A 26,120-nucleotide genomic window follows, 5' to 3' on the forward strand; every position below is an offset into this window, starting at 1 on the left:
GGGGTGGTGGGGGGTGGGGGGAAGCCAGGCCACGAAGAAGGCTTCAGAGGTCCCTGCTGGCCTGGGGACAGATACCTGTAGTGTCCAACATCGCAGTGAGAACCATCTGCTTCCAAAAGGCAGAGGGTTTAAGGGGAGGGTGGGGCAGGGCAGTGGAGGCAAAGGCTCTCCTCCCCCTCCCCATTTCAGTTTTGGGTAGGGCTTTTAATTCAACCCAAGGACATCTCTCAACTTGGAGATAATTCGGCCCTCGACAGCGCCTCAAATCTGCTATGGCTTTGCAGCGCAGCAGCAAGAATGTTTAATATATAATAGATAAAAATTTCATCCAAAAAAAAAATAAAATAAAATAAAGATTCTTGCAACCCCCCCCCCACCCCCACCAATTCCTATTCTAAAATTAACCCATTACTTGTGCTGTTAATACTTGACTAATACTTAAGTGGAAACCTAGATCCAAAAGACTGAAACTGAACCTTCACCCCAAAACGAAAACGAAATAAAATGAGTAACTTGAGGTTTACGGCAGATAGTTTAGGTCAACACACATACGAGGAGAAAGGGAAAGAGCGAAGCCGGGTGACAACACATTCAGTCGGGGTCGATGTTTATACAAAGAGTGTAGTGGAACATCAGGAAAAGCTCCATACGGATTCGCGTGTGCGCATCTGGAGGCGCCACATCCCTCCACGGCACATCTGTTGGGGACAGAAAACCTGTCAGTTCCGGCAGCACAGTGCCCTGCGTGCGCGGCGGGGGCGGACTCGAGGCTGTCTGCCACGGCAGGTCCCTTCCCCCAAGAGTTCCCAGGTCTCCCTTTGAACGAGCCACTTCCGCTCTGGCCTTCCGCTCTGGCCGGGCTTGGCCGGGCTTGGGCTGGATTCCCAGGTGAGCAGGCTCCTTCCTGCCTCAATTGGCAGTTTTTTTGTTTTGTTTTGAACCTAAGCTTACGTTTACCTGCTGAGGAGAGCAGTGACGGTACAGTTCCCCAAGGTCACTGGGTCTCCAAGCCGGATGCACACAAGAATCACCTGGGGGGCTTTAAAAAACTGCAATGCTTGGATCCCACTGCCAGTAATTGTGGTTAAGTGGCCGAAGGTGTGGCCTGGGCATCAGGAGGCTTCCCAGGTGACTTCCGTGTGCACAACCCCACGTTGGTATATCCTTCATGTTGAAGGGATTTAGACAATGTCTGCAGTCTTTATTCATCTACTCCAACCTACAACTTTCCAGATCTGCCCTTGGGCTTTCCATCAAGAGCTCTGCAAGAGGGTCTGAGATGTTCTTTGGCCGTGTGTGGGGAGGTGTAGGCCAGGGTGACTCACAGCCCTCTCTCCCTTCCTTCCCCTCCCTCCATCCGACCAGATTTATAGAACGCTGGTACCCAAATCAAGACAATCCCAAGGCTCTCCTCAAATACTTTTACGTCCAAAGGGCTTAACTCTCAGAGAACAGGAAAGAGGGTTTAGATTAGGTATAGACCTTTGGGCAGACAGAGGCTCTGTAAGGAGTTCCTTCCTAGTAAGAATGACAAGTACAGAAGCCAAGGTCAGCAAACTGGCCCAGGTCTGTATGACCCAGGTATGTAGGGCTCAAAGCACAGGGAGAGGAAAAGAGCTAAGAATTTCAAAAGCCCTTGTGCTTAATGGAGTCCAGAGCAGGACAAGGTTAGACCATAACAGACAGGCTGGCAGCCACCTGTGACCACTTTCGAACAAAGGCATTCTCCCTCAGGCCCCAGTTGTGGTCCTCTGGCTCCAAGGGCCAGGAAGGGGGCAAAAGTAGAGGTCTAGGGCCAGCTGGAAAGATGACACCATTCGTGTGTTTTATGATCCTAAAACCCACATGAAAAGTTATGAGTCATTACGACATGGAGTTTGGCTTCCTAGAAATGAGGGTAAAGGAAGGAAAACAAGCCCAGGAAGGGGTTCTGGTGCTAGTCTGCCACGGTCTGGAAGTGACCTCGAGTAAGGTCTTTCTCTCCAGGCCTCGGTTTCCTCACCTGTTATGCAGGAAGGCTGATGGTCCCTAAGGTCCTTTCCTAGGAGTGTCTGGGAGTGTCCTCTACATTTCAAAAGCACGCCCTGGCCTCAGCTTCCCATGCACGGAAAATGAGCTGGCCTGAGCGCTCCAGGGTCCCGGACTTGCCCCCGAGGCAGTTGGCTCGGGTGACAGTGCCTCTCTCACACCCCCTGACAGGCAGTGACCACACTCTACATGGCGAGGGGGCTGCACACACTAGGGTGTAGTCCTCAACAGTCTTACTTCTACAGAACCAAAATGCTAGCGTTATAAATTTGGCCGTATTTCCGGTTCCCAGCTCGGTTTTAGTTTGCAAATTATATACAAAAACATACTTTATTTCAACAGCTACTATCAGCGGCCCCGTCCCAATGAGTCTGCTCAACAGCACGTGCCTTTCCTTTCCCCAGGATGACCAACTGTGGCATCTGAGGTGTATACCAGTAACTAAAATCGAAACACTACCCAATAGCGCAAGAACGCAGGGGGAACCCAAGGCCTTTTTGGTTCTGCTACCCAGAAAACAGCCGGTAAACGGGGGGGTGCCAAGGCGGTAGGAGGCCCTTGGGCACTCAGCTCCTCACCCAAGAACGGGGCGCAGGGGGCTCGAGGGGGGCTGTCCCTGTCATTCCAGTTTCAGAAGCTCCACGTCAAAGACGAGGGTGGCATTCGGTGGGATGATGCCTGGGTGGCCGGTGGCACCGTAGGCGTAGTCTGGGGAGATGGTCAGTTTGGCTCTCTGACCCACACTCATCTGTGAAAAGAACAAAGAGAGAGACTCAGTTGGACGCCCTCCCCAGCTGTCCCTGTAAGAAGCAGGGCCGTTTACCGGGGTGTGCTGGTGCGGCATAGTGGGGCGAGGACAGCGACCGTGCGGAACGTGGAGGCTAACAGTCAGGCTGCACGATCCCTGCATCTGGCTCTCAGGGGCCCAATGGCAGATAAAAACCACCTTTCTGCCCAGGGCTTACTGACCCGGCTCTGGGCAGCCAGCGCCACAGAAGTGTCACCACTCAGTCCTTTGGTGGCCTGTCACCCAAAGCATATGTGTGTGGCACCTACACTCTTAAAAAAGTATTCTGATCAAAACTCCGCTTTAAAAGAAAACACACACACACACAGAAGGTAATATATGGGGTAGTCTACTTTTTCTGTACTTTATTTATACTTCTAGTCAGACATATAGAAAACTTTTTAAAAAATATAATTTTACAAAGAAGCATGTATGGTACGTTACCAATAGTGTAAAAAGAGGGAAATATTTATATACTTGTACCTTGCCTAGATAAACAGAAAACACCTTTGGAAGGACACAAATAATACCAGGTTTTTCATGGGGAGGAGAGAGTACAGTGGCCAGGGTGGAGGGAAATTTTTCACTTTAAAAAATACATTTGGGGGCACCTGGGTGGCTCAGTCGGTTGAGCGTCCGACTTCGGCTCAGGTCATGATCTCACAGTCTGTGAGTTCAAGCCCCGCATCAGGCTCTGTGTTGATGGCTCAGAGCCTGGAGCCTGCTTCGGATTCTGTGTCTCCCTCTCTCTCTGCCCCTCCCCTACTCTGACTCTTTCTCAAAAATAAATAAACATTAAAAAAAAAAATACATTTGTCCTTTTTCATTTCCAAATCAAAACTTACACTAAGTGAGTTTCAATATATATTTTCTGAACGGTGAGCAGGCTCTCTGCTCTGCCCACCTTTCCAGCACTCTCCGCTAAGCCCTCCGTTGTGCACTCCTGGCTCCCTGACCCAGCCCAGGAGACAGCAACTAAGGACAGAGCTGCAGGCTGCGCTCCTCTATAACACAACTCAGAAACCGTGTTCCCCTCTCCTTTGGGAAACGAGGACACGCTGAACTACGGTGATAAGAGTAGTTAAAAGCATTATGGCTTAATCTAACGAACTTCAAAACGTTCGTGTCCTGGGGCGCCTGGGAGGCTCAGCCAGTTGAGCATCTGACTTCTGATTTCAGCTCAGGTCATGATCCCAGCGCTGTGGGATCGAGCCCTGCCTCAGACCGCCCTGAGCATGGAGCCTGCTTGAGATTCTCTCTCTCTTCCTCTGCCCCTCTCCCCAGCTCACGCTCTTTCTCTAAAATAAAATAAAAAAATTTAAAAAAGATCATGTCCTTTTACTCAGCAATTCTACTTCCAGAATCTTCTAACAACCCGAAATGCTCATTATAAGGGGAGTGGTTTCATTGGCACATCTGCAACATGGGTCAGCCACCAGAAAGAACACAGTGGCCTTAAATGCACTAACACGGAAAGATGGCCCAGACACAGTCAGAGGAAAAAAAGCAAGCTGCCAAAACAGTACCTGTGGCAGGACTGCGTACCTGTAAACATGTAAAAGCAAAACAACGATCTCAGAAGAAAAGGAAAAGGGGCACAAGATAACCCCCCTTCTTCCTGTGCTTTTAACTCACTCAAACAAATACCCCGTGGAGTTTCAAAGATGCTCTACGCAGGTCTCAGACCACTCAGACTTCTCACAAGTGACAGAGCTGTGGGTCCGGGGGTTGGCTGGGCATCTCCCCAACACCCGCGAGGCCTCACCAAGCCTGGGATGTAAAATAGGCTGATAACATTATCTCGGGGGCAGCTACGGCTCTTGGAACACAACGCAGTTATTGTTCCAGTGCCGGAACAGCCACAGAAGATGGCTGTGGTGTGGACAATGGGTGGCATGGTCGCTGGGGGATGGGCTACAGACCAAGAGCCAGCCAGACGAGGGCAGTGGGGACAGAGATTTCCAAAGGGAAGTAAACCATGAAGATCCTCTCTCCTCCTCGCACTGCCAACCCTCTGCCCTGCAGGAACAGAAATCTAGACGCTTGGGGGGTGGGGTGGCTTAAAGTTTCTGCAGGTTAAACAGTTCATCTGGAGATAAATCAGTGTGTATTCTGGAAAAGAGAAAGACAGAAATCTTTCTCTCCACTTTGGTTACATTTCAGTTCTCTTTGGTGGAAGGAAAGAGACTAATTACCTATGACACAGGGCTGACATAAAGCCCCGAGTCTCAGGACGCTGGAACCTGGTCAGCGCCGAGAAAAAACCTGCTGGGCTCGATGGAAGGCTAGAGCCCAACTGAAATCTGGCAACCCTGGGTCCCCTGTTGTCCACTGGGAATTCTGTCATGTTGGCAGAACAAAAGCTGTTTACACTAACGGGGAGGAAGGGCCGAGGAAACGGACTCAAGACAAACAAAATGACTCTCTCCAGGAGTATGACCTCTCGGAAGCGGTCTGACACAACAGGGCCAATAATAAGACAAATGCAAATTAAAACCACACCAAGACCACATTTTTTTTCACTCGCTGTATTGTCCTGAATCCAAAAGTTTAACGACACACTGTGCTGGAGGGGCTGGGAGGAGACAGGCCCCCTCACAGCCTGCTGGTGGCAGCTCGGTATAATCCCTACGGACGGCAACTTGGCAAAGTGTCAAAATACAGCGTGCACAGCCAGTGAAGCCCTCACCCCGACTTCTGAGAGTCTGCCTACGGCAACGCTCACACAAATGTAAAATTAAGTCCACACAAGACTGGTCACTGCGGCACTGTTTATGACAGCAAAGCACTGGAGATGACCATCAATAGGGCACCGATCACGTCAATTACTGTTCACCCACCTAAGGGAATGTGGTAAGAGAGCCTCCTCCCCTCTTTATGTGCAGATATATAAAGCGTGAAAGAGAGATTCAGTGAAAAAGCAAAGGGCAGAACACTGTGTGGGTCCACAGCGGGGGGAAAAAAAGTACGTGCTTGAAGAAACTCTACAGAAAACGTTAGTAACATGACTTCCTGGGGGTGAGGGGACTGGCAAGACGGGGTGGGACGGAAGTGAAATTTTCCACTTACACCTTCATTGATTTCTGAACCACGTGAATGTCCTAGCCACAAGCATCATTTAAAAGGTAAACACTAGGAAACAAAACAAAACAAACGAGAGCATACCTGGGCAACCCCTTCTTCCCAGCCTCGGATCACCTCCTGCTTGCCTAGCATAAACTTAAAGGGCTTGTTCCTGTCCCGGGAGGAATCAAATTTCTTTCCATCTTCAAGCATCCCTGTGAAAAAGGGCAGTTGTAACATGAGCGACAAGGAGTGACGGCGCGACCGGTCAGACGCCGGCAGCAGAGTGGCCGTCCCAGACGCCAGCGCTGAAGGGCCCGGCAGGGCGTCCCGTGTCCTCCGGGGGCCTCCGCAGCTGGGACGGGCCCTCCACCCGGGTCTGCGCATGTTCTTCCCGCCTCCGAGCAGCGGGCCGGGCCCCAGAGGCAGGCGGCTGTCTACCTGGTGTGAGAACGGGGAACTGCGCGCTCCTGATGGGGCTTCCCGGCACCCCTGCCCCCGGACTAAGAGTCGCCGTGGGCCCCGGAGGCACACGCAACAGCTAAAAGTCACACACAGCCCAGGAGCAACAGGCCTTCCTTGATGGCGGGCGGCGGCACAGCCGAACCGAACTGGAGGACACCAGTGGGCGTCGGACGGCCGGAGAGGCGGCCATGCAAGAGCCACCACAAACCTCTCCTGGTGGCCCCCAGGCAGCTCCAGCCGAACTGCGGGCAGGGCTTCCACCCGGAGTCAGCGACGTTGCACGCACCTGATCCTCCACCAGCACTGTCCCCATTTCACAGAGGAAGGAACTGAGGCAGAGGGAAGGGAAGCCGCCTGCCCAAGCTAGACTAGCAGTCCAAACGCCACGTTCATTGGACTACCCCCGTGTCCGGGGAGCCAGACGAGCCACAATGGCAGCCACTATTCAAAGGGGGACTTGCAGAGGTGGAGACGCCAGAGGGTGAATGCCACAACAGGGACATACACCTGCAGCCCCTCCTTCAAAGACAACCGTCTGCAGTGGGTTCTTGGGAAGCCAGAGGGACCGACGGGAGAGCCGTCCATCCCAGACTGGAAGGGCAAGCCAGTTGTTGACATACAGCTAACAGAGCAGGTTTCACTGGGGGCCGTGGGGTGGGGGTGGGGGGCCTCCACGGTTCTAAGCATCGCTCAGGAGACCCCGTGAAACACAAAATTCTGTTGAGTTTGGCCACTTCTAGAGGAGGAGGGAAACCCTAACAAAATCCCAACTTAAAAAACAATGTCAAGACTTGTAAGCGGGATAGGGAAGCAGAGAGCAGTTGAGAGCTTTATCAGAGCCACCAGACTAGCTGTACTTTGACGAATAGGAAATGGGCAGTGGCGGGAACGGGAACTGCTGTCCTCACGGAGCAGGAAGGCAGACAGATGTCCCAAGCAGAGCGGGTGCTGACCCCGCCGGAAGCCTAGAGCTGGGAGCTGAGGACCATGAGGCAGACGGGAGGACGGGGCCCCACCCCTGCCAGGTCAGTGCACAGCCAGCAACTGAGGCCCCACGACCAGCAAGCTGGGGCGTACACGGAGCTCATCTCTCCACCAGAACACAACTACCACCAGATGAAAGAAGTGACAAATGACAGGACTTGAACAGTTTCCTATAAATGAGTAGCTGGGAGAATAGGCGTCCACCTTCACTGTAGACATTCCCCTGGAGGCTCTACTGCATACACGGAACCCAGCCTAACTGAACCCCGCATCAAGGGTGAGAGCAGACAATGAGCTGGATTCTCAGAATCCGCTCTTTGACCAGCCAGACAGCCTTTCCATGCACCCACCGAGACTGCTTGCAACAAAAATAAGGAAATCAACTCCAAGGCTTAGTTAACTCACCCAAGGTCAGAGTCAGTGGGTAGTGGGGCCTGGCTCTAGCAAAAGGCTTTCATTTAGCCCAATGGGGACTGAGAGCTATGAAGGAGACCAAAGACCAGAAACAGCCTCTTCCTGGTCTGTGTTCTTTTAAGGAGACCTTGAATAGAGCCCCAGGGCTTCCTAAGCAGCCTTGATATGTAAATCACTAGGTGAGGAAGCCCCCTGGGAAAGAGCCTAGAAGACAGGGTGGTCCCTGACCTCTGAGCCCTGCCTGTGAAGGCTGGCTGGACAAAACACACAGAGAAAGGGGCGCCTGAGTGGCTCAGTCGGTTGAGCGTCCGACTTCATCTCAGGTCATGATCTCGCAGTGCATGAGTTCGAGCCCTGCGTCGGGCTCTGTGCTGACAGCTCAGAGCCTGGAGCCTGCTTCGGATTCTGTGTCTGCCTCTCTCTCTGTCTCAACCCACTCACATTCTGTCTCTGTCTCTCTCAAAAAAAAACATTAAAAAGAAAAATTAAAAACAACAACAACACCACACACACACACACACACACACACACAGAAAAACCTGCTTAGAGGGCCATCTGGAACCCAGGCTGTTGCACATTCCACACCCTTGGAAAATCCAGACCAAGTACTCCCATCCCTCTTTCCAACTGAACAACTTTCCAGGAGCAGCAACAACATGGCCCAGGAGATGAACTGGAATCAATCTAAGCCTTTCACCAGGGTTGGTGTGGAGTGGGCACATGGGCCAGTTTGGGCACTAGGATCAACTGCGAAGTCTATTGGAGCCCTGCTGGAAAGACCTGCCTCACGGGTAAAAAAAAAAAAGAAACCCATTCAGGAAGAAAACTCCTGCCCTCCCTTCTTGTTGAACACCATCATGTGAGGATGTGATGTCTGGAGCCTTGGCAGCCACTTTGTAACCATGAGAAGGTCAGGAGTACCACAGAGTAGTTGTCCCATTATTATGAACCAGCCCCACACTGCCTCCCTCAAGCTTTAGGTTCTGAGGTGGTTAAAAATATGCTTTGCCTTAAGTCAGCTGAAATATTACTGAAAATAACCGAACAGGTATGAGGTGACCCTTTACTGGATATGTACACAACACACACCCCACTGCAGTGCTGCCATGAGGGGGTAAAACTGGAGCTCAACAACTCACACCACAAAGAGCCGTCACCGTTCTGACAGCAGACCAGCGTGCCCTGCCAGGACCCAGGACACATAAATGTTTATCAACAAAACAAGACTTACACGTAATAGTTACGACATGGGACGCACTTCTCATTTTTAAAAAGAAAGCTGATTGTGACCCCCTAAATTTACGTCATAATACACTACTGGCTTGCAACTCACAGTTTAAAAGATATCGTATACCTGGGTGCCTGGGTGGCTCAGTCTGTTGAGCGTCTGACTCTTGATCTTGGCTCAGGTCATGACCTTGTGGTTCGTGGATCAAGCCCCACATGGGGATCTATGCTGGCAGTACGGAGCCTGCTTGGGATTATATCCCTCTCTCCCTCTCTGCCTCTCCCTTGCTTGTGCTCTCTAAATAAATAAATAAACAAACATTTAAAAAAAAATTTTAAAAATACAGTGTATCTACAAAAGAATTAGCCTCTTTCAGCCAAATAGGAACATGACCCCAACCAGGGCAAGATCATGTTCTGACTGCAATGAGAAACCACAGGGTATGGGGACAGACTCCCTACACTTCCCTTTCATACCTGATTAAATGCATTGCCAAGCTATCTCCAGATGCTTACTGTCTGACCAGTTCCAGGCCAAACACAAAAGGTGCTACCTGCTGTTGAGCCAACCTGGAGAAATGGATGCTCTTCAGTGCAGAGACTGTGGGTCTGGGAGCATGTCTGTCTAGCCCCAGATCTCTTCAGGTTTTCTGGGACACTGAAGGACAAAGCCTTTCCCTACTATTTTAAGAAACCAGAAAAACCAAGAAGGATTTCTAAGTAAAGGGGCTGTAAGCAGGAGCTTTGCTGAGGATCCTTATTCTCCTCCCCTATTTCAGATGAGCTGTTTCTCCTGGGACAAGGACATGAGCCTTGCTCCACAACTTCAGACTACTGTTCCCACCTGTCAATCTCACCTACTCCCACTTCCTTGGAGGAGAAATCTTCTTAAGGAAGGGTGGGTGGTGGTGTTGGTAATGGTGGAGTGCCTTATGCCCGAGGAGGGGTTATCTTATAATCTAAGTCTGAAGGGTAAACATCACCTCTAGAGCTGCGCAAGATGCCACGCAACTGGCACAGGCTATACGGGCAAGGAGGGGCTAGAAGGAGGGCTTCCCCAATGGGGAGGAAAAGACCACCTTATATATGCCTGTAAGTTGTCAGGCCAGGTGAGGAGGTGATGTAGGAGAGGAAGCAGTGTCCATTAAGAAGGAGAAATGGATATGTGTACAGTGTTTTTTAGAGTGTGAATTAGGTTGGTCAGTGCCGAATGCAGAATATGACAGAAGCTGTTACATCAAAATAGCTTTGGCAAAGGTGGAGTATTAGGGATCAGATTTACCCTCCCACGAAACAAACAAACAAACAAACAAAACCCACACAGAAACAAAAACAAAATGAAATGCATGAAATAAACACATGAAATAAAACACAAAACAAAACCTCCGTCATGAAAAGAGAGAGAGATGGGAATGCAAGCTGGTGCAGCCGCTCTGGAACACAGTATGGAGGTTCCTCAAAAAACTAAAAACAGAACCACCCTACGACCCAGCAATCGCACTACTAGGTATTTATCCAAAGAATACAGTGTGCTGTTTCCAAGGGACACATGCACCCCCATGTTTATAGCAGCACTATCCACAATAGCCAAAGTATGGAAAGAGCCCAAATGTCCATCGATGGATGAATGGATAAAGAAGATGTGGTATATATCTACAATGGAGTATTACTCGGCAATCAAAAAGAATGAAATCTTGCCATTTGCAACTATGTGGATGGAACTGGAGGGTATTATGCTAAGTGAAATGAGTCAGTCAGAGAAAGACAAAAATCATGACTTCACTCATATGAGGACTTTAAGAGACAAAACAGATGAACATAAGGGAAGGGAAACAAAAATAATATAAAAACCGGGAGGGGGACAAAACAGAAGAGACTCATATAAATATGGAGGGTTACTGGAGGGGTTGTGGGAGGAGGGATGGGCTAAATGGGTAAAGGGCACTAAGGAATCTATTCCTGAAATCATTGTTGCACTATATGCCACCTAATTTGGATGTAAATTTAAAAAAATAAAAAATTAAATTAAAAAAAAAAAGAAAAGAAAAGAGAGCAAGAGACAGAGAAATAACCCAGATAACAGCTAAACATGGTTTTTAAGACAAGACTCTGGACACTGCAACAAAGGACAGTGATTCCTGAGAGATGGGGAACTAGCAAGGCGAGCCGAGCCCTATGAATTTCCAGCTTACAGCCTTGGGCATTTCCGGGGAGAGGGACCTGGATGGAGCTCAAAGCAGCTGGGAGTCCAAAGGACACAAACCAGGAAGGAGACAAGTGTAGAGTGAAATCCCCGGAGATTTACAGAGGGTCCCTCTTGAGTATTCAGCAGAAAACTAATCAGCACACGTTTAAGGAAACTACTTAAGGCCAGGAAAAGAACGATCTAAAGGATGGATTAGAAGGAACAGTGCCCAGTGCTTACACAGAGCTGGGATCAGTGACTGTTCCGCTAGCCAGACTGGAGAAAATCATGGTTTATGAGGCACTGAGTAGGAGGATATCCAGAAGATCTCATCTCAGGAGTGGGGGATAATCAGCCCCAAATTGAGCACTGCTCCAGACCCACCTAACAAATCATAAAAACAAGATCCAAAAGGATCAAACTGTTTCCAAGTAACTTAAGTGCTTCTCAGTACAAAGCTCAAGAAGATTTATAGGAACAAAAATAGCCAGCACCTCAAAAGGTAAAATTCACAATGTCTAGCATCCAGATTAGCACACATGCAAAGAAGCGGGACGACACGACCCACAATGAAAGAGACTAACCAATCAACTGAAACTCACCCAGAGCTGACAGTGTTAGAATCAGTAGAGAAGGGCAGTAAGATTCAAACCAAAGGTCCAAAGACGACAATGACACTGGGACGGAACAACTGGACACCCATAGGCAAAAAAGTAAAAACATGGACCTATACTTCACATCATCAAGTATCAACCCAAAAACTGTAAACATGAAACCTATAAAACTTCTAGAAGAAAACACAGGGAAATAATCTTTGTGACTGTGGGTTAGGCAGAGATTTCTTAGACATGAGGCCAGAAAGCACCATCCGTAAAAGGATACACTGAACGTCATCAAAACTAAAAACTTCTGCACTTTAAAACGTACTTTTAAGAGAATGAAAAGTCAAGCCACAGACTGGGAGAAAACCTTTGGAAAGCATGTACCTCATAAAGAACTTGTGTCCAGAATATATAAAGAGCTCTCAAAACTCCACAATAGGAAAAGAAAGAGCTCAATTAAAAAGGGACAAAAGATTGGAACAGATACTTCCCTGAAAAAAGGCAAATTAAAACCACCAGGCGATATGACGACTACTGAATTAGAAAGAGTACAACTAAAAAGACTGATCATAATCACGCACTGGTGAGGATATGGAGGAACTGGAATTCCCACACGCTGCTGCTGCTGGGAATATCAAGTGGACCGACCACTCTGGACAACAGGCCGGCCCGTTTAAGTGAAACATACACCTCCCATACGACCCAGCCATTCCGGTCATCTTGGATAAATATCAGCCTATGTCCACACAAAAAGACTTATATACATATATGCACAGCAGCCTCCCTTGAATAGCCAAAAACCGGAACAACCCAAACATCTGCCAACCGGTGAATGAACAAACCACATCCACACAGTAGGAAACTATTCAGCAATAAAGAAGAATGAGCTACTGATACACGGAACAACATAATCTCAAAATAATTATGCTGAGCAAAAGAAACCAGACAAGGGTGTATTCGCTGTACAATTCCGTATATACAAAACTTTAGAAAATACAAACTCTGCTGACAGAAAAGCGCACCAGTGGTTGTTGGGGATGGAAAGAGGAGGTTTCAGAGGATAACGAAGGGACATACCAAAACTTAGGAAATTGTACACATTAATTGCAGTTTATCGAACGTCAGTTAGGCCTCTACAAAACTGGGGGGTTTTTCCGAAAGGAAAAAAAAAGTGAAGAAAGTGTGCTTCGCTGAAATCCTACGTGCGTTTACCTCCTACACCCAAGCTGGCGGCGGATGGCGAGGGACTTTCTCTGCTTAGGGAGGGGGCAAGGAAAGCAGGCGGCCCGTCAAGTCTCAGCAGTTGCTCCCAACTCTGGACATCTGTGTGCCAGGACCGGGAGCCCTTGAACGGTGAAACCACCTGCCAAGCCAGTGCCGTAATTTCCTAGAGAAAGCACGCTCTGATGAGAGAAGGCAACTGAGGTTACAGTTCAGACCTGACAGCTGACACTCTAAGCTCCAAAGGGCACTCCCAGCAGAAACCAGCAACGGCATGGCCCTCCATTTGCGGAACCGACCGATGTCCCTTCTGACTACACACAAAGCTACGCCTCATGGTCCACAGACCGCCTGGGATGGCTCCATAGTCTCCCTTTCGAGAATGAATTTTTGTCTCTCCTGACTGAACGCAGCTTAAGGTCACAGACCTGGACGCAAAGTGCTGTGTCCCTGTATGTGCTATGTACTCAGCTCCACCCCTGGCACCCGCAGTGCTGGCGGCACTCGCGACTACTTTAAGATTGGCTCTGCCTGCACGATTTTTAAGAATCAGCAGGACAAGCATGAGGCTTCCATATTTAGACCTCTTCCCTGTACGGTAGGAAGGATCTGAGGGGTAATCCCAGAATGGCAGCTTTTACTTCTAGCACCTTTGAATTACTAATCAGTGAGAAAAAATGTGAAAATCTGGGGGTCTCCAGTTAAAAGCACAAGCCTGTGTGAAAGGGTTGCAGGAGGGAGTGTTAAAGCAGCCTCTGGCTGCAAGACAGTTTTATGTCACCTTTGTCTGAGTTTCCTCCCGAACGATTTAGCTGTTCCTTTGGGGAAGAATCAGACTCCAATCCCTGGGGAGGGAGCAGGAGGGCTTAAAAAAAAAAAAAAAAAAATGTGGGGAACAATCTCAAGTTCACCTCCCCCACAGCAGCCTGCTCTTTCCTGCTGCTCTTCTGTTTCAGGGTGTGCTCGCTCAGAAGGAACCAGCAAAGGCAGACCTGGCCAGCAGCTGCTGAGGAGCACGTGCCCTCGGGACTCTGCTCCTGGTACTTGGCCCGAGTCACTGCCCAAGAAGCAGTGATTAAGACCCAAGGCCAGGATGTGGAGACTCGAGAGGACCACTGGGTTATTATTTCACTAATAATCCAACAGAAATGGAGCTACCTCCAGGGCTTCAGGGGGGCAGCACCCCCATATCCCCACTACAGGGTAAGGGAAGTGGCTGCACAAGGCACTGGTAGCGAGGGCTCCGGCACCTGTTGCAGCTCAAGCTTGTGACTCACAGTGTGGTTTTCGGTTGCGGATGGAATCTTTGCAGGTGGTTTTCATAGGCATTTTGCAGGGTGCAGAATTTAGAAAGTTTTTAAATTAAAAACAAAAAACCCAAAGCTAAATCAAACAATGACAACAACAAAGAACATCCCAACCTCCAAACAAAACAAAGCTCTTGCCATTCACAGTTGGAAGAGGGAGAAAGGATTTCTATGTTCAATTCGACACATATTTTCTTTTATTAATTTTTTTAAATGTTTATTTTTGAGAGACAGAGCACGAGCTGGGGAGGGGCAGAGAGAGAGGAGACACAGAATCCAAAGCAGTCTCTAGGCTCCAAGCTCCAAGCTGTCAGCACAGAGCCTGATGCGGGGCTCGAACCCACGAACCAAGAGATCATGACCTCAGCTGACATCGGCCGCTTAACTGAGCCACCCAGGTGCCCCTCAACACGTATTTTCTTAATTTTTTTCCTTAATGTCTATTTATTATTGAGAGATAGAGAGCATGAGCATGGGAGGGGCAGAAAGACAGGGAGACACAGAATCCGAAGCAGGCTCCAGGCTCTGAGCTGTTAGCACAGAGCCCGACGCGGGGCTCAAACTCACGAACCACGAGATCATGACCTGAGCCGAAGTGGGAGGCTTAACCAACTGAGCCACCCAGGCGCCCCTCAACACGTGTTTTCTTAAGTACAAAAGTACAATGGTTGAATGGAGGTGGGGAAACTGAACCGAAAGTCACCAATTTTTCTGCAGACGTGTATTCAAAGCCACCTGGAACATTCTCAAATGGCTGTACTGACCTAGATACAAATGGATGTACCGACCCAGGCTTAGCTGTTTCCTTCTCCTCCTTATGTACAGAAATTTCCTCAACAGCCTTTAACTTAACTGCCTCACCAAAGACTCCTACAAACCGCAGCATGCACAGCCCCAGAGTGGAGAAAGAGCCTGTATCTCCTAGTCTCTAGTGATGCTCATTTCTTTTTTCCCATGTGAGCTTTATGCTTACCAAGGGCTGGTCAGCTATGCTGACTCCCAGACTCACTTATGTCAGTTATACTTACCGAGTAGAGAAAACATAATCAAACAGTATGCAAAAAAATGAAACAGGAGTGTGAACAACAAAAAAAGAGTGGTCCTAGCTGTTTGGAAAGACTCAATAAAGGCAAGTCACTGAAAAATACTGCTCGTGAGTAACTGTGTGGATGAGACGGATGTATGTCTGAAGAAAGAAATCTTAAGCATATAGAAAGGTTGGGCGTTGAGATGACCTCCCAACAGTCCTTGCTGTTTTGGCTTTAAAAGAATCCAAATTAGTTTTTACAAGAACCTTGACGGGAAACTCTACCAGAAGAGCCATCCTAACAGAAAGACATGGGCCTTGAGTAAACGATTTATGTTTGGATTTGAAATAAAATGTTTAGAGAAGTCATGTCATTTTTATGATCAACTACCCACTAGTCCCCATCATGATGAATGAAAAGAGACTCTACACCTGAGATAGCTAAGACATATGAATTCAAAGTTTATGTCTCATGTCCATTTCCAGGCCTCTGGGTTTGCACTCCCAGGGCAACCTTCCTGAACTGGGAGCTCTGACAGCCCGACAAACGTGGTATTCGAAGGCCAAGTGCCTACCCAAAGAGAGAGCCGGCTTCCTCCCCACCATTGCACCAACTGAGCACAAGAACACATCCCCTCTGTTATCTGGAAATGCTCCTAAACTTTTGCTAAATCTCTTTAGATTCTATGACCAAAAGTGTATTTTCAAAGGAGATCCCATGATGGGAAGTACACAAACCAGAATAAAATCCTTGTGGGCATGCCTCTCCATCTTCCACTTTATCATAATATGAGTAAAAATACCGCCACATTGTATCTCATGGGGCGGGGTGGGGGAGAGCCCACAGAAGGAAAACAATACTTAACAGTGGCTATTTGGTAATGGGAGAAATATGCATGATCTTTAGCTTTTCTTCTTTTCCAGAAAACACGGAGGCGGGAGGCTGTAGGGTATAATGGCGTGAGTTCTGGGGCTTGGGCCCAGATGACCATAGTAATCCCCTCCCTGGTATCCCTGCGTCTGCCCTTTTTCTCCTACAGTTTAAACTTGACACGGCAGCTAGAGGGACATTCTTTTAAAATACAAGCCAGACCCTACTACTCCTCTGCTCAAGACCCTCCCACGGCCCCCCATCTTATTCAGAACAGAATCTCAAGTCCTGAAAATGGCCTAGGAGGCCCTGTAAGAGCTGCCACCCCACACTGCCATCCCTCTGACTTCATCCCTGGTGACTCTCATACTTCTCCGCTGCAAGAACATTGTTTCCTTCTGTTCTGTAGACACACCAGGGATACGCCCACCCCAGGGCCTTTGTCCCTGTTGTTCCCTCTGCCTAAAATGCTCTTACCAGATGGTCACATGGATTACTCCCTCACACCCTTCAGGTCTTGGTTCAAATGTTACTCTCTCATTAAAGTCTTCCCTGGTCTATCTAAAACTAAACCTTCTCCTGTCCCTTCCTTCACACTTACTGGTTAACATACAATATATCTTCGCTTGTTAACCACTTTCCCACTACAGTGTAAGATCTACGAGGACGGGCACTGTGTCTTCTTCAGTCCTATGTTCTTGGTGCTCGGAACAGTGCCTTGCACATAATCGATAGTCAGTGAGTGCTTGTAGAGAAACCAAAGGCACCCTTTCCCCCTCCAGGCCATTGCACACACTTGGCAAGCTCTCCCCTCCTGCCGGCCCGAGCCATACACATCCAAGACCACGTGGCCCTTCCACTCCAGGTGGGGGCTGCTCAAGGCCCTTCTCTCGAAAAGGTAGGTGCAGGGGAAGGCACTCCCTCAAGGTAAGCACCTCAAGGGCAAGGGTGAAGCCTTCCCCAGCTCCTAACATGTTTGCTGAATGACTGAGGGAAGGGCTTGGTGTGCTGCCCTGTGTGTAGTAGGTGTGAGAGAAAACAGTCACAATTTTACTAATCCACGGGGATTGGGCAAAGTGCAGAAGGTAGATTCTTGCTCTTATTCTAGCTTAAAGGAAACAGAAACGTTATACCAAATGTAACAGGAATGTGGCCTTTCTCCACTCCAGCTAGAGTCCTAAGTGACCACTATTCAAACTGTCCCTGAGAGACTCCATGCCAGGCACTGATGGGGAGAGGCCCTGGAGAACACCACCACTAGGCCTCTGGCCTCCTGAAGCCTGCAGTCTACTGGGGAAAGGGTGGGTGTAACTGTATACAACCTGACCACGAGGAAGGCCATGAAGGAAATGGACAGATGCCTTGCCGGAGAATCCAAGGTACGTGTGTGATGCATTTGTGAAGAACCACTTTAGCCAAGGGTCAATCGGGGAAGACCCACTGAGGGGGTGCCATGTAAGTGTGATAGATAGGAGTCTGCCTGAGGTGGGGAGTGGTGGCACCTAAGCACAGGGCCAGAGAGTTCTCTGGGGGGGGGGGGGGCCCTTGGTGTGTCCCAGGAACTGGAGGTGGGCCAGGGTGGTCTGAGCTCCTGGGAGGGGAGAGAAAAGGCACTGAGAACAGAAGACAGCACCCAGGAGAGGGTTGTTTCTCCCCACTCCCTTTCCTCCTCCTCTTTCCACAGCTAGTATTTATCTGGCCGAAGTTAAAGTGAGCTAGGGGAAGGCACACAAGGACTCAGTTGAGTTCTTCAAGTAGGTACAAGAACAGGAGAGGAAAAATAGAAATAAAAATAAACAAGGGCACCTGCGTGGCTCAGTCAGTGATCTCGCAGTCATGCGAGAGTCAGGTCATGATCTCGCAGTCCATGGGTTTGAGCCCCAAGTCAGGCTCGGTGCTGACAGCTCAGAGCCTGGAGCCTGCTTCAGATTCTATGTCTCTCTCTCTCTCTCCGTCCCTCCCCCGCTTGTGTTCTTTCTCTCTCTCAAAAATTAATAAACGGTAAAAAAAAAATAATGAAAATAAACAAACATCATCATAAGCACCAAAAGGGAGAACTGAATAGTACATGCCTAAGTTATCCAAAGTACCCCCAGCCTTTTCCAGGAGAAATAAAAGGTGACAATACTATTTTTAGAGAAAATCCCAAAGCAGACAAGCAATTCCTAGTTTACAGATACAATGAACCCATTAGCACCTCATAAAATCAGTTATTTAAAAATGTTTTATTTATTTTGAGAGTTGGGGAGGGGCAGAGAGAGAGAGAGAGAGAGAGAGAGAAAATGCCAAGCAGGCTCCACACTGTCAGCTCGGAGCCTGACATGGGGATCAAACTCACAGACCGTGAGATCACGACCTGAGCCAAAAAAGCCAGAGTCAGACGCCTAACCGACTGAGTCACCCAGAGGCCCCCCAAATCTGTTTTTAAGTAGGCTCCATGCCCAATATGAGGCTTGAACTCATGACCCTGAGATCGAGAGTCACATGCTCTACTGCCAGGTGCCCCATAAAATCAGTTTCTAACCACCAAAAACATTCAAGTTAAAAAGCCTATGTTAAATTTTTATAGTACATAAATTATATCCAATAAAGCTGTTAATGAAAAAAAAAAAAAAAAAAAAAAAGCCCATGAGACCTACTGAAAGGAACCAGAGCTCTCTGGAGAGAACAACTGATGCCAGGACCAGAGTAGGGACACCAAGGAAGTGACTAGGGAGTAGGGCGAGCATATCAAAAGGGTACTGGAGCCAGCCCAAAGGGGCTCCTGCTGGCCGAATCTGGGACAACGTGAGGATCAAGAAGGATAATGAGTATCAATGATTTTAAGCCCTCAGGAAAATTTACTATGAGTCCATATACTAAAAACAAACAAACAAACAAGTGGATAAAGGGGGGGAAAGTCTCTTGCCACCCCTGGGAAAGATGACAAAACAAATTCTTTAAAATGAAGATTTAAATTAAAGGGAAAGAATTAAGCTCTACCCTATCTTATGGAATGGCAGCTGATAAATGTGGAAGGTATGAAGGAATTTTTAAAACCGCCTCTTTGCAAATGCCAATGAAATGGAGACTTCTGGCAAGAATCAGCAATGATGTCCACACCAGAGGGGGAAGGTGGAGGAGACCAGGCACGGGCAGGATGCCCAGGGCCCCACTAACTGCTGCTAACTGCGAAGGGGGAAACGTACCCTTACAGAAAAGATCAAATTCGGCACCACCAATAATGCTGTTCCCCACGGTGTGCTGAGTATCGAGCACACAGCACCAGGCATGACGGGACGGCAGACGACACGAGGCGGAAGCGGCCAGATGACACCGGGAGAAAACGAGTGGACGGACGCAGGGCATTCATTCGGTAAGATCACAAGACGGTTCTCTTTGAAAAACCAGGGCCATTAAGAAAAAACCAGCACGAGGCCTCTCCTAGATTGGCAGTAGACACAACATCCAACTGCAATGAGTAAAACTTAAAAGAATTCTGGTTTAAAGAAAGAAAAAAACACTTTCAGGACCACTGGGGGGGGGGGGGTTACAATAATGCATCTGGTTTTAGGTCACTTTAGTCATTTCAAATTTACTTAGGTGTGACCAGTAGGAGGATAAGGAGAATATCCGTATTCTTACAGCATGCTCGAGTATTTAAAGTGTCATGATGTCTGTGGCTGAAATGACTCCGTGAAAAACCCACAGATCACATGTGTACACACACACACACACACACACACACACACACACGCATATTCTGTAAGGAGACAGAAATGGCAAACTCAACAAAATGTCAACCATCACAGAATCTCGGTGGTGGGCACGTGGCTATTTGTTTAGATTTTTCTCTATGTGTGAAAACTTCGCAAGTAAGAGTCACACATACACACACACAAGCATGCTATGGGGCCTTTGGTTCACTTAAGACCGGCGAGCCTCCTACTCTTACCGGTGGAAGGAGAAAAGGGCACCTGCAGGATTCTGTACTCTGGTAACCACGATCCCAGAGGAAAGAAAATGATGCTTCTGTAGCAAGGTCTATTTCCAAAATGTTAAAACCCCATTATGTTAAGGAAGCTCGAGGAGAAGAGGAACGGACACCCCCAGATGGCGGCTGTGCTGGTGGTGAGCACAGCACAACGCACGGACTTGTCACATCCCCGTGTCGTACACCTGAAACCAACGAAGCGTCGTGTGTCAGCTATGCTTCCATGGAAAAAAAAGGACCAACACCTCGGCTTACACAGCCAAGCTGCCACGGCCCAACTTTGCTCGGCTCGTGCCCCTCAAGACACAAGAAAGGAAAACAAACACCAACAACCCCCCTCGGTACCCACGTTTAGCAACTCAGCTACAACTTTCTTAGCCAATTTATTCTATTCTGTAGGCAAGGTTAGACCTATTTTATCTAAAAAAAAAATTTTTTTTTATAAGTTTATTTATTTTGAGACAGAGAGAGAGAGAGAGAGAGAGCGCACGACTGAGCACAAGTGAAGGAGGGTCAGAGAGAAGTAGAGACAGAATCCCAAGCAGGCTCTGCAATATCACTGCAGAGCCTGATGTGGGGCTTGAACTCAGGAACCATGAGACCATGACCTGAGCCGAGATCAAGAGTCGGACGTTTAACAACTACGCCACCCAGGGGCCCCAAGGTTAGCCTTTTTTAACCTGAATCCTCACTCAGACCCATCTCTCTTATAAGTGCCCATTTCCCTATCTGTAGAGGAACAGAGGCTGAGGTCTCAGGGCCAACCCCGCCCTGCGTGGGAGTTTGGGCCACTCCAGGAACTGAGGGCTGACACCGGGGCTCTGCCTTTCTCCCACTTGAGACATCACGGGCAGTGCTGGTGGGAGGAAGGGCGGGGGTGGGGGGGGTGGGGAGGAGGGCGGGGAACGCATCACCCAGTGCCTGGGACACGAGCAGCCTTCATACAGTCGTATAATAACAGCAGCACTGTCACTGCTCCTGGCAGGTGTTCTTATTCCCATTTTACGGATGGCCACGGAGGCTGAGAAAAGTGGGACAATTCGGCTGAGCTCTCATAACATGTTATCCGGCAGGGACAAGAGCCGAAACCTAGCCAAGGGCCCACTTCCTCTTCGGGGATCACCGTCCACCTGGCACCACCTCTCCCCACCTGCCCAGGCTGGCACGCCACACACCCAGGATACAACCGGAACCCTGTTTCTGTCCCTGCCCTCAAAAAGTTCAACGTCCACACAGGAGCCAGAAGGGAGCGGGCCTGTTAAAATCCAGGTCAGCTCACAACCCTCTTAGGGCTGCCATCTCACTCAGAGAGAGAGTCACCAACCTGCAAGGCCCCCCCATCACCCCTCCTCCCACCGCTTTCCCCTCACGCCCTCCGGTCCAGCCACACGGGTCTCCTTGCCATTCTCCCACCACACCAAGCACACCCCAGCCTCGGGCCCTCTGCCTGCAACACTCTTGCCCCGACACCCACACCGCTCACTCAACTTCCCGTGGGTAAATATTAGCGTGTCATTTTGTCAGAGGCCTTTGGCAACCACTCTCCCCAAAAGCAGCGACCCCCTGCCCACGCCTGCACTCTGCTTTCACCTCTCCACAGTGCTTCTCCCCACCTGACATTCGCACCTGCCTGGGCCTTGCCACGCAAGGAAGCCCCACCACATCAGGTCTCTGCCTATGTCGTCCACTGGCCATGTCCCTAGTGCCTGGCTTGTCGCTGCTGCTCAGTGAACACCTGCCGTAGGAAGGAAACAGGGTCCTGTTCCAGTCACAGCCTCTCTGACTGAAGTCAGCACCGAGTGGGGGCCCGTCGGAGGAGCCTCTGCTGGGGTGAGCCTTCCTCCAGACATCCGATCAGCCGAGAAACACTCGGCTGGTGGGGGGGGGACAGAATAAAGTAGAGAGGAGAGGGGAGGGGAGACAGAGGTTAAAGAGAAGCAAGGGGCTGGGGAGAGGGCTGCAGGACAGTGGTCACCTCGGCTGCCCTCTAAGTGGACCTTCTGAGGAGACAGGGCTGAAGGACCCTTGGTCCTCCTCGTTTAGAAGCCAGGCTGCTGACAGCTTAAACCCAACCCCAAGGACATGATGTCAGTTACTTTTCAAGAGGATAAAACCAGAATTCCTTCAATCCACCTAAGGTTGCTCTGACAAAGGCAGGCATGTGGCCTGCTGACATGAGTAAAAGGGACACAAGCCTGGCTGTGTGTCAGGACAGGCTCAACAATACAGATGACGAACTACTGGAGGCAAGGAGGGAGCTGTGAGAAGCCACTTGGTCCTCAAGGCACATACTTGGCAAGTTACCCTTCCACCTCCTTCCTCCCACCTCAGTGCCTGTCATGCTACTGGGAGGCGCTGGGCTGGTGGCAGCAAAGTTTTCGTTTTCCCTTCTGGCACCACAAAGAGGTGACGCAGGCCTTTCTTTGAAGCCGCGTGCAGGCTGTGCTCTGCTAGGGGCCACAGAAGGCACCAGAGGGAGCCCTGAGAGTGGCATCAGGGCTACGACTGGCAGCCACCAGCGGCACTTAAAATGTCCATGTGGTCAAAGTCAGCCTGGGCTATGCATGTCTCTGCTGGCTGAGACCTTATTTCCACTGCTCTTTCTTTGGACCTGCCCCCAGTCAGCAGCAGGGGATACCAGGCCAGAGCAGGCTGGATCAAGAGTGTTTGCCTGACCTGAACCTGGGCCAGTTAGATTTTTCCCTCCTAGGAACTATCATCATTGGAGTCCCACGGCCAAACAACGTAAGCTGGATATTCAAAAGGAGACGGAGACACTGGGCATGGGGTGGGAGGGGCAGGGCACACAGGGGCCTTCCAACATCCAACATCTCCACTTGGGAGAAGCAAAGAAAAACGAATCCGACAAGGGAATACTGGGGCAACCAGGTAGAGAAAACCAGGGAGAAAAACTAGGAGTGCTATGAGAATTTCTTCTCCCTTCTTGAGCCCCAGTGGGCTCCTTGCCTGGGAAGACCCTCAGGTCCTTATGGTAACTCTCCCCACCCCCATTATGTTCCATCAAGATGAATTCTGCTCCCACTGGCTTGAAAGCCTTCACTGCTACAGATGAAATCTCAAAGCGCCTACCCATTCCTCTCACGCCCCCACAGGCCTCAAACAGGTTCTTCCTGGGAGGCTGGTGGCAAAGACCCACAGGAACAAAGCCGCCTGCCCAAGAACAGCCTATTCTGTGAGCAAGGGGCAGAGCTGGCTCCTCACTGAGGCGTCTTTGTAGAGCTTATCAAAAATGACATAAAAAAGAAAGCTTTTGTCCTGATGCATGCCAGGGTCCTGCGGCTGTTCGGGGAATGTGTGGGTGGGTGCCACCCTCAAGGAAAACACAGACTTGGAGAAGAGGCACTGGGAGCCCTGATGGTGTTCTGGGTCCCACGACCATCTGTTCTCTTAGGAAAGGCTCCAGACGTGCTGTGTGGGGACATTTCACCAAAAGGCACAGTGAGGCATGGTTCTGTCGACATGCTGTGGATCCAATCCCGCCATGAGCACTAAAAGACGGGTAAGCCAAGGCTGAGGGGCACAGACTCAGGAGTGAGACAGATAGAGCCAGTTATCCTAGTATGGCTAACTTATAAAATGGGGGTGGGACAGTCACCTCATTACCTCTCCGAGTCCCAGGGTCCGCACCAAGTTGGCGGTGGGAACCGCATTAACTGCCCACTCACCCCAGCACTGCAAAAGGCAACGCTTACTCTTCTCATCCCACCGATCACAAGCAACCAAACTGACAAGCTTTCCTCCATTAGACCTCCCAGGCTCGGGTGCTGACCATGGCCTACAAAAATGGCCATTTAAAAACGTCAGAACCACTTTCCAGCTTCATTTCACAGGCACGAGAAAGTTCCCTATGAAGATGGGTTGCAGTACCTCCTCCTTTGGTAGCCTTTTAAAAGGTTCTAGTTCTTGACTCCCTCCACCCCCTGCCCCCATTTCTGCCCACGGAGAAGGGCCAGAGAAACAAAACAGCCAAATAAGTCAAAACGCCTGGGAAAGGGGATGTTGGGTGCCTCCTTCTCCTTCCCAGTGAAAGTCACTTCCCTTAACACAGGGCTCCCCCCATAATCTGGGAGGGAAGGGTAAAGCTTATGCCTGAGCAGCTTGGTCACAACTGCCTACAGCCTACTACCCAGGAGGAGGAGGAGAAAAAAGAGAAGGGAGGGAAGGAGAAGAAACAGAGGAAGGGGGAGGAGGAACAGAGGAAAGGGTGGGAAGGAGGAGAAAGGGGAAGAAGGACGGGGAGGGAAGGTTATTCGAATCTACAGTGCAGCTACACCAATCACCACCCCCCCTCCAGCCCACAGCCACAGAGTCTCCGCCTGCTTAGCCTCCACCCCCCTCCCCAATACAACCCAGGAGGACCTTGTAAGGGCATGGAGTTAAAAGATGGTCTCAAGGCACCAGACTCTGAAGTCTGAATTCTGGCTGAAGGTCTACAATCTCCTTTGGTTTTCATTACTGTTCGTTACCCTAACTGGGCCTCAGTTTCCTTAACTTTCAAATGGGGATGAGAAAACCTCTACTCCTAGAAGGGTTGGGGGGCAGGGGCTGAGGGGCGAAATTACACGTTCAGGCAGCCCAGGCCGTCGTGGCTACCGAGGCTTGGATTTCAAAGTGGCTCAAAAGTAAGATGAGCGGATCTAGCTCATCCGAGGCCAGGCTGAAGTCAAAGCCGTGCCTTGGGAACCAGGATGAATCCCGACTTTGGAAGAGGTCCCTCCGCAGACTGGAAATTACCTCGCCCTTCTTATCTCCATCCAAGGGAGGGCCGGAAGGGGAGGCTGGGTGTCACCCGGGACACAGAAATGGTACAAATCCTTTGATGGTCCGGGGCCAGGGCTCTGCCCGTTCCGGAGCATGTGACCTTGCGCCGGCGACTTCGCCTCCCCAAACCTCAGTTTCCCCATCTGTGCAGTGGGCACAGGGCTGTTCGGGAAGCGCGAAACCGCCGGCTCACACCGTCCCGGGTTCGGCAGGCGCGAGGCCGCCCCCTCGGGGGCGCTGCCACCGCCCAGGCCTCCGCCTCGGGCCACGCGGGCCCCGCCGCCGCCGCCACGCCCCGGGCCTCTGCCCCCAGGCGGCGGCTACAGGCCACCCGGGGCCGGGCCCCCCCACCCCGCGGACCCGCCGACTCACCCGTGTAGTGCACCACGCAGGTCTGGCCGCGCTTCGGGAAGGTGCGCCCTAAGGAGACAGACAGACAAACGGGAGCGGTGAGCGGATGCGCGCGGCGGAGGGGGCACTCTGGGAGCGCCGAGCGCGCCTACTCACCGTCTCCGGGGGAGATGGTCTCCACCTGCACTCCCATGGTGGCGGCGGCGGCGGCGGCTGGGGACGCTGGGCTGGCGGGCGGCGCGGCGGGCGGCGTGGACCCACAGCGGACCTGGCGGCAGCTCCCCGGCTCTGCCTTGGCCCTGGGCGCCTGGCCTGCGCACGCGCGCGCCCCCGCACGCCCCGCCCTGCGTGCGCGCCCCACACGGCGCGCACGTCCCCGAAGCCCGGGCCGCGGGGCTGGGGGACCGGAAGCCCGGCCGCCCCGCGGCCTCCGGATGCAGCCGTCTGGAGCGCCGTCCTGCTGCCCCGCCCTTCCTTTCTCGTGCTCCCGGCCGGCGGCCTCCTCTTTCCCCAAGTTTCCGCGTGTGGGAAATGGGGGTAATGGCCGGGGGGTCGGCCCGTTCCCGGCTGGGTGACTTTGGGCAGGTTCACACTTCGAAGTGCACACTTGGGTGAAAAACGATGGTTGTGGGAGGTCAGCGCATGTGTGCGTTCACGTTAGCGATCAACAAACGATTCAGGATTCTGAGCTCTGCTTTTCTTCGTTGGAAGAGGAGTCGGTATTCACACCGTCCTGCATGAAGCCTGTCCTGTCAGGTCGGGATCCATCCATTCGTTCATTCATGCTTTATCTACTTATGTTCTAATTGAGCGTCTACTATATGCCAATCACT

General features: G+C 50.5%; 1 protein-coding gene across 1 annotated transcript; it reads right to left on the reverse strand.

The window, feature by feature from the left end:
- On the reverse strand, positions 1 to 25,612 carry FKBP1A (FKBP prolyl isomerase 1A). Its single transcript, XM_042931397.1, has 5 exons — positions 25,444 to 25,612; positions 25,309 to 25,356; positions 5,981 to 6,093; positions 2,607 to 2,776; positions 1 to 698 (listed from the first exon to the last, which is right to left on the reverse strand). The coding sequence occupies exons 1-4, from the start codon at positions 25,478 to 25,480 to the stop codon at positions 2,648 to 2,650; spliced, it is 327 nt and encodes a 108-aa protein (XP_042787331.1). The 5' UTR covers positions 25,481 to 25,612; the 3' UTR covers positions 1 to 698; positions 2,607 to 2,647.
- Positions 25,613 to 26,120: the final 508 nt, after the last annotated feature.

The sequence above is a fragment of the Panthera leo genome, chromosome A3, assembly GCF_018350215.1.
Source record: "Panthera leo isolate Ple1 chromosome A3, P.leo_Ple1_pat1.1, whole genome shotgun sequence".
Taxonomy (NCBI): Eukaryota; Metazoa; Chordata; class Mammalia; order Carnivora; family Felidae; genus Panthera; species Panthera leo.

Bases quoted from the DNA above. Each gene is read 5' to 3' on its own strand.
- FKBP1A (XM_042931397.1), bottom strand. From the start codon at position 25,480: ATGGGAGTGCAGGTGGAGACCATCTCCCCCGGAGACG. The intron at 6,094-25,308 runs GTGAGTCGGCGG...CCTTTTTCACAG, and splicing joins CTGCGTGGTGCACTACACGG to GGATGCTTGAAGATGGAAAG. The intron at 2,777-5,980 runs GTATGCTCTCGT...TTCTTTTCACAG, and splicing joins GGGAAGAAGGGGTTGCCCAG to ATGAGTGTGGGTCAGAGAGC.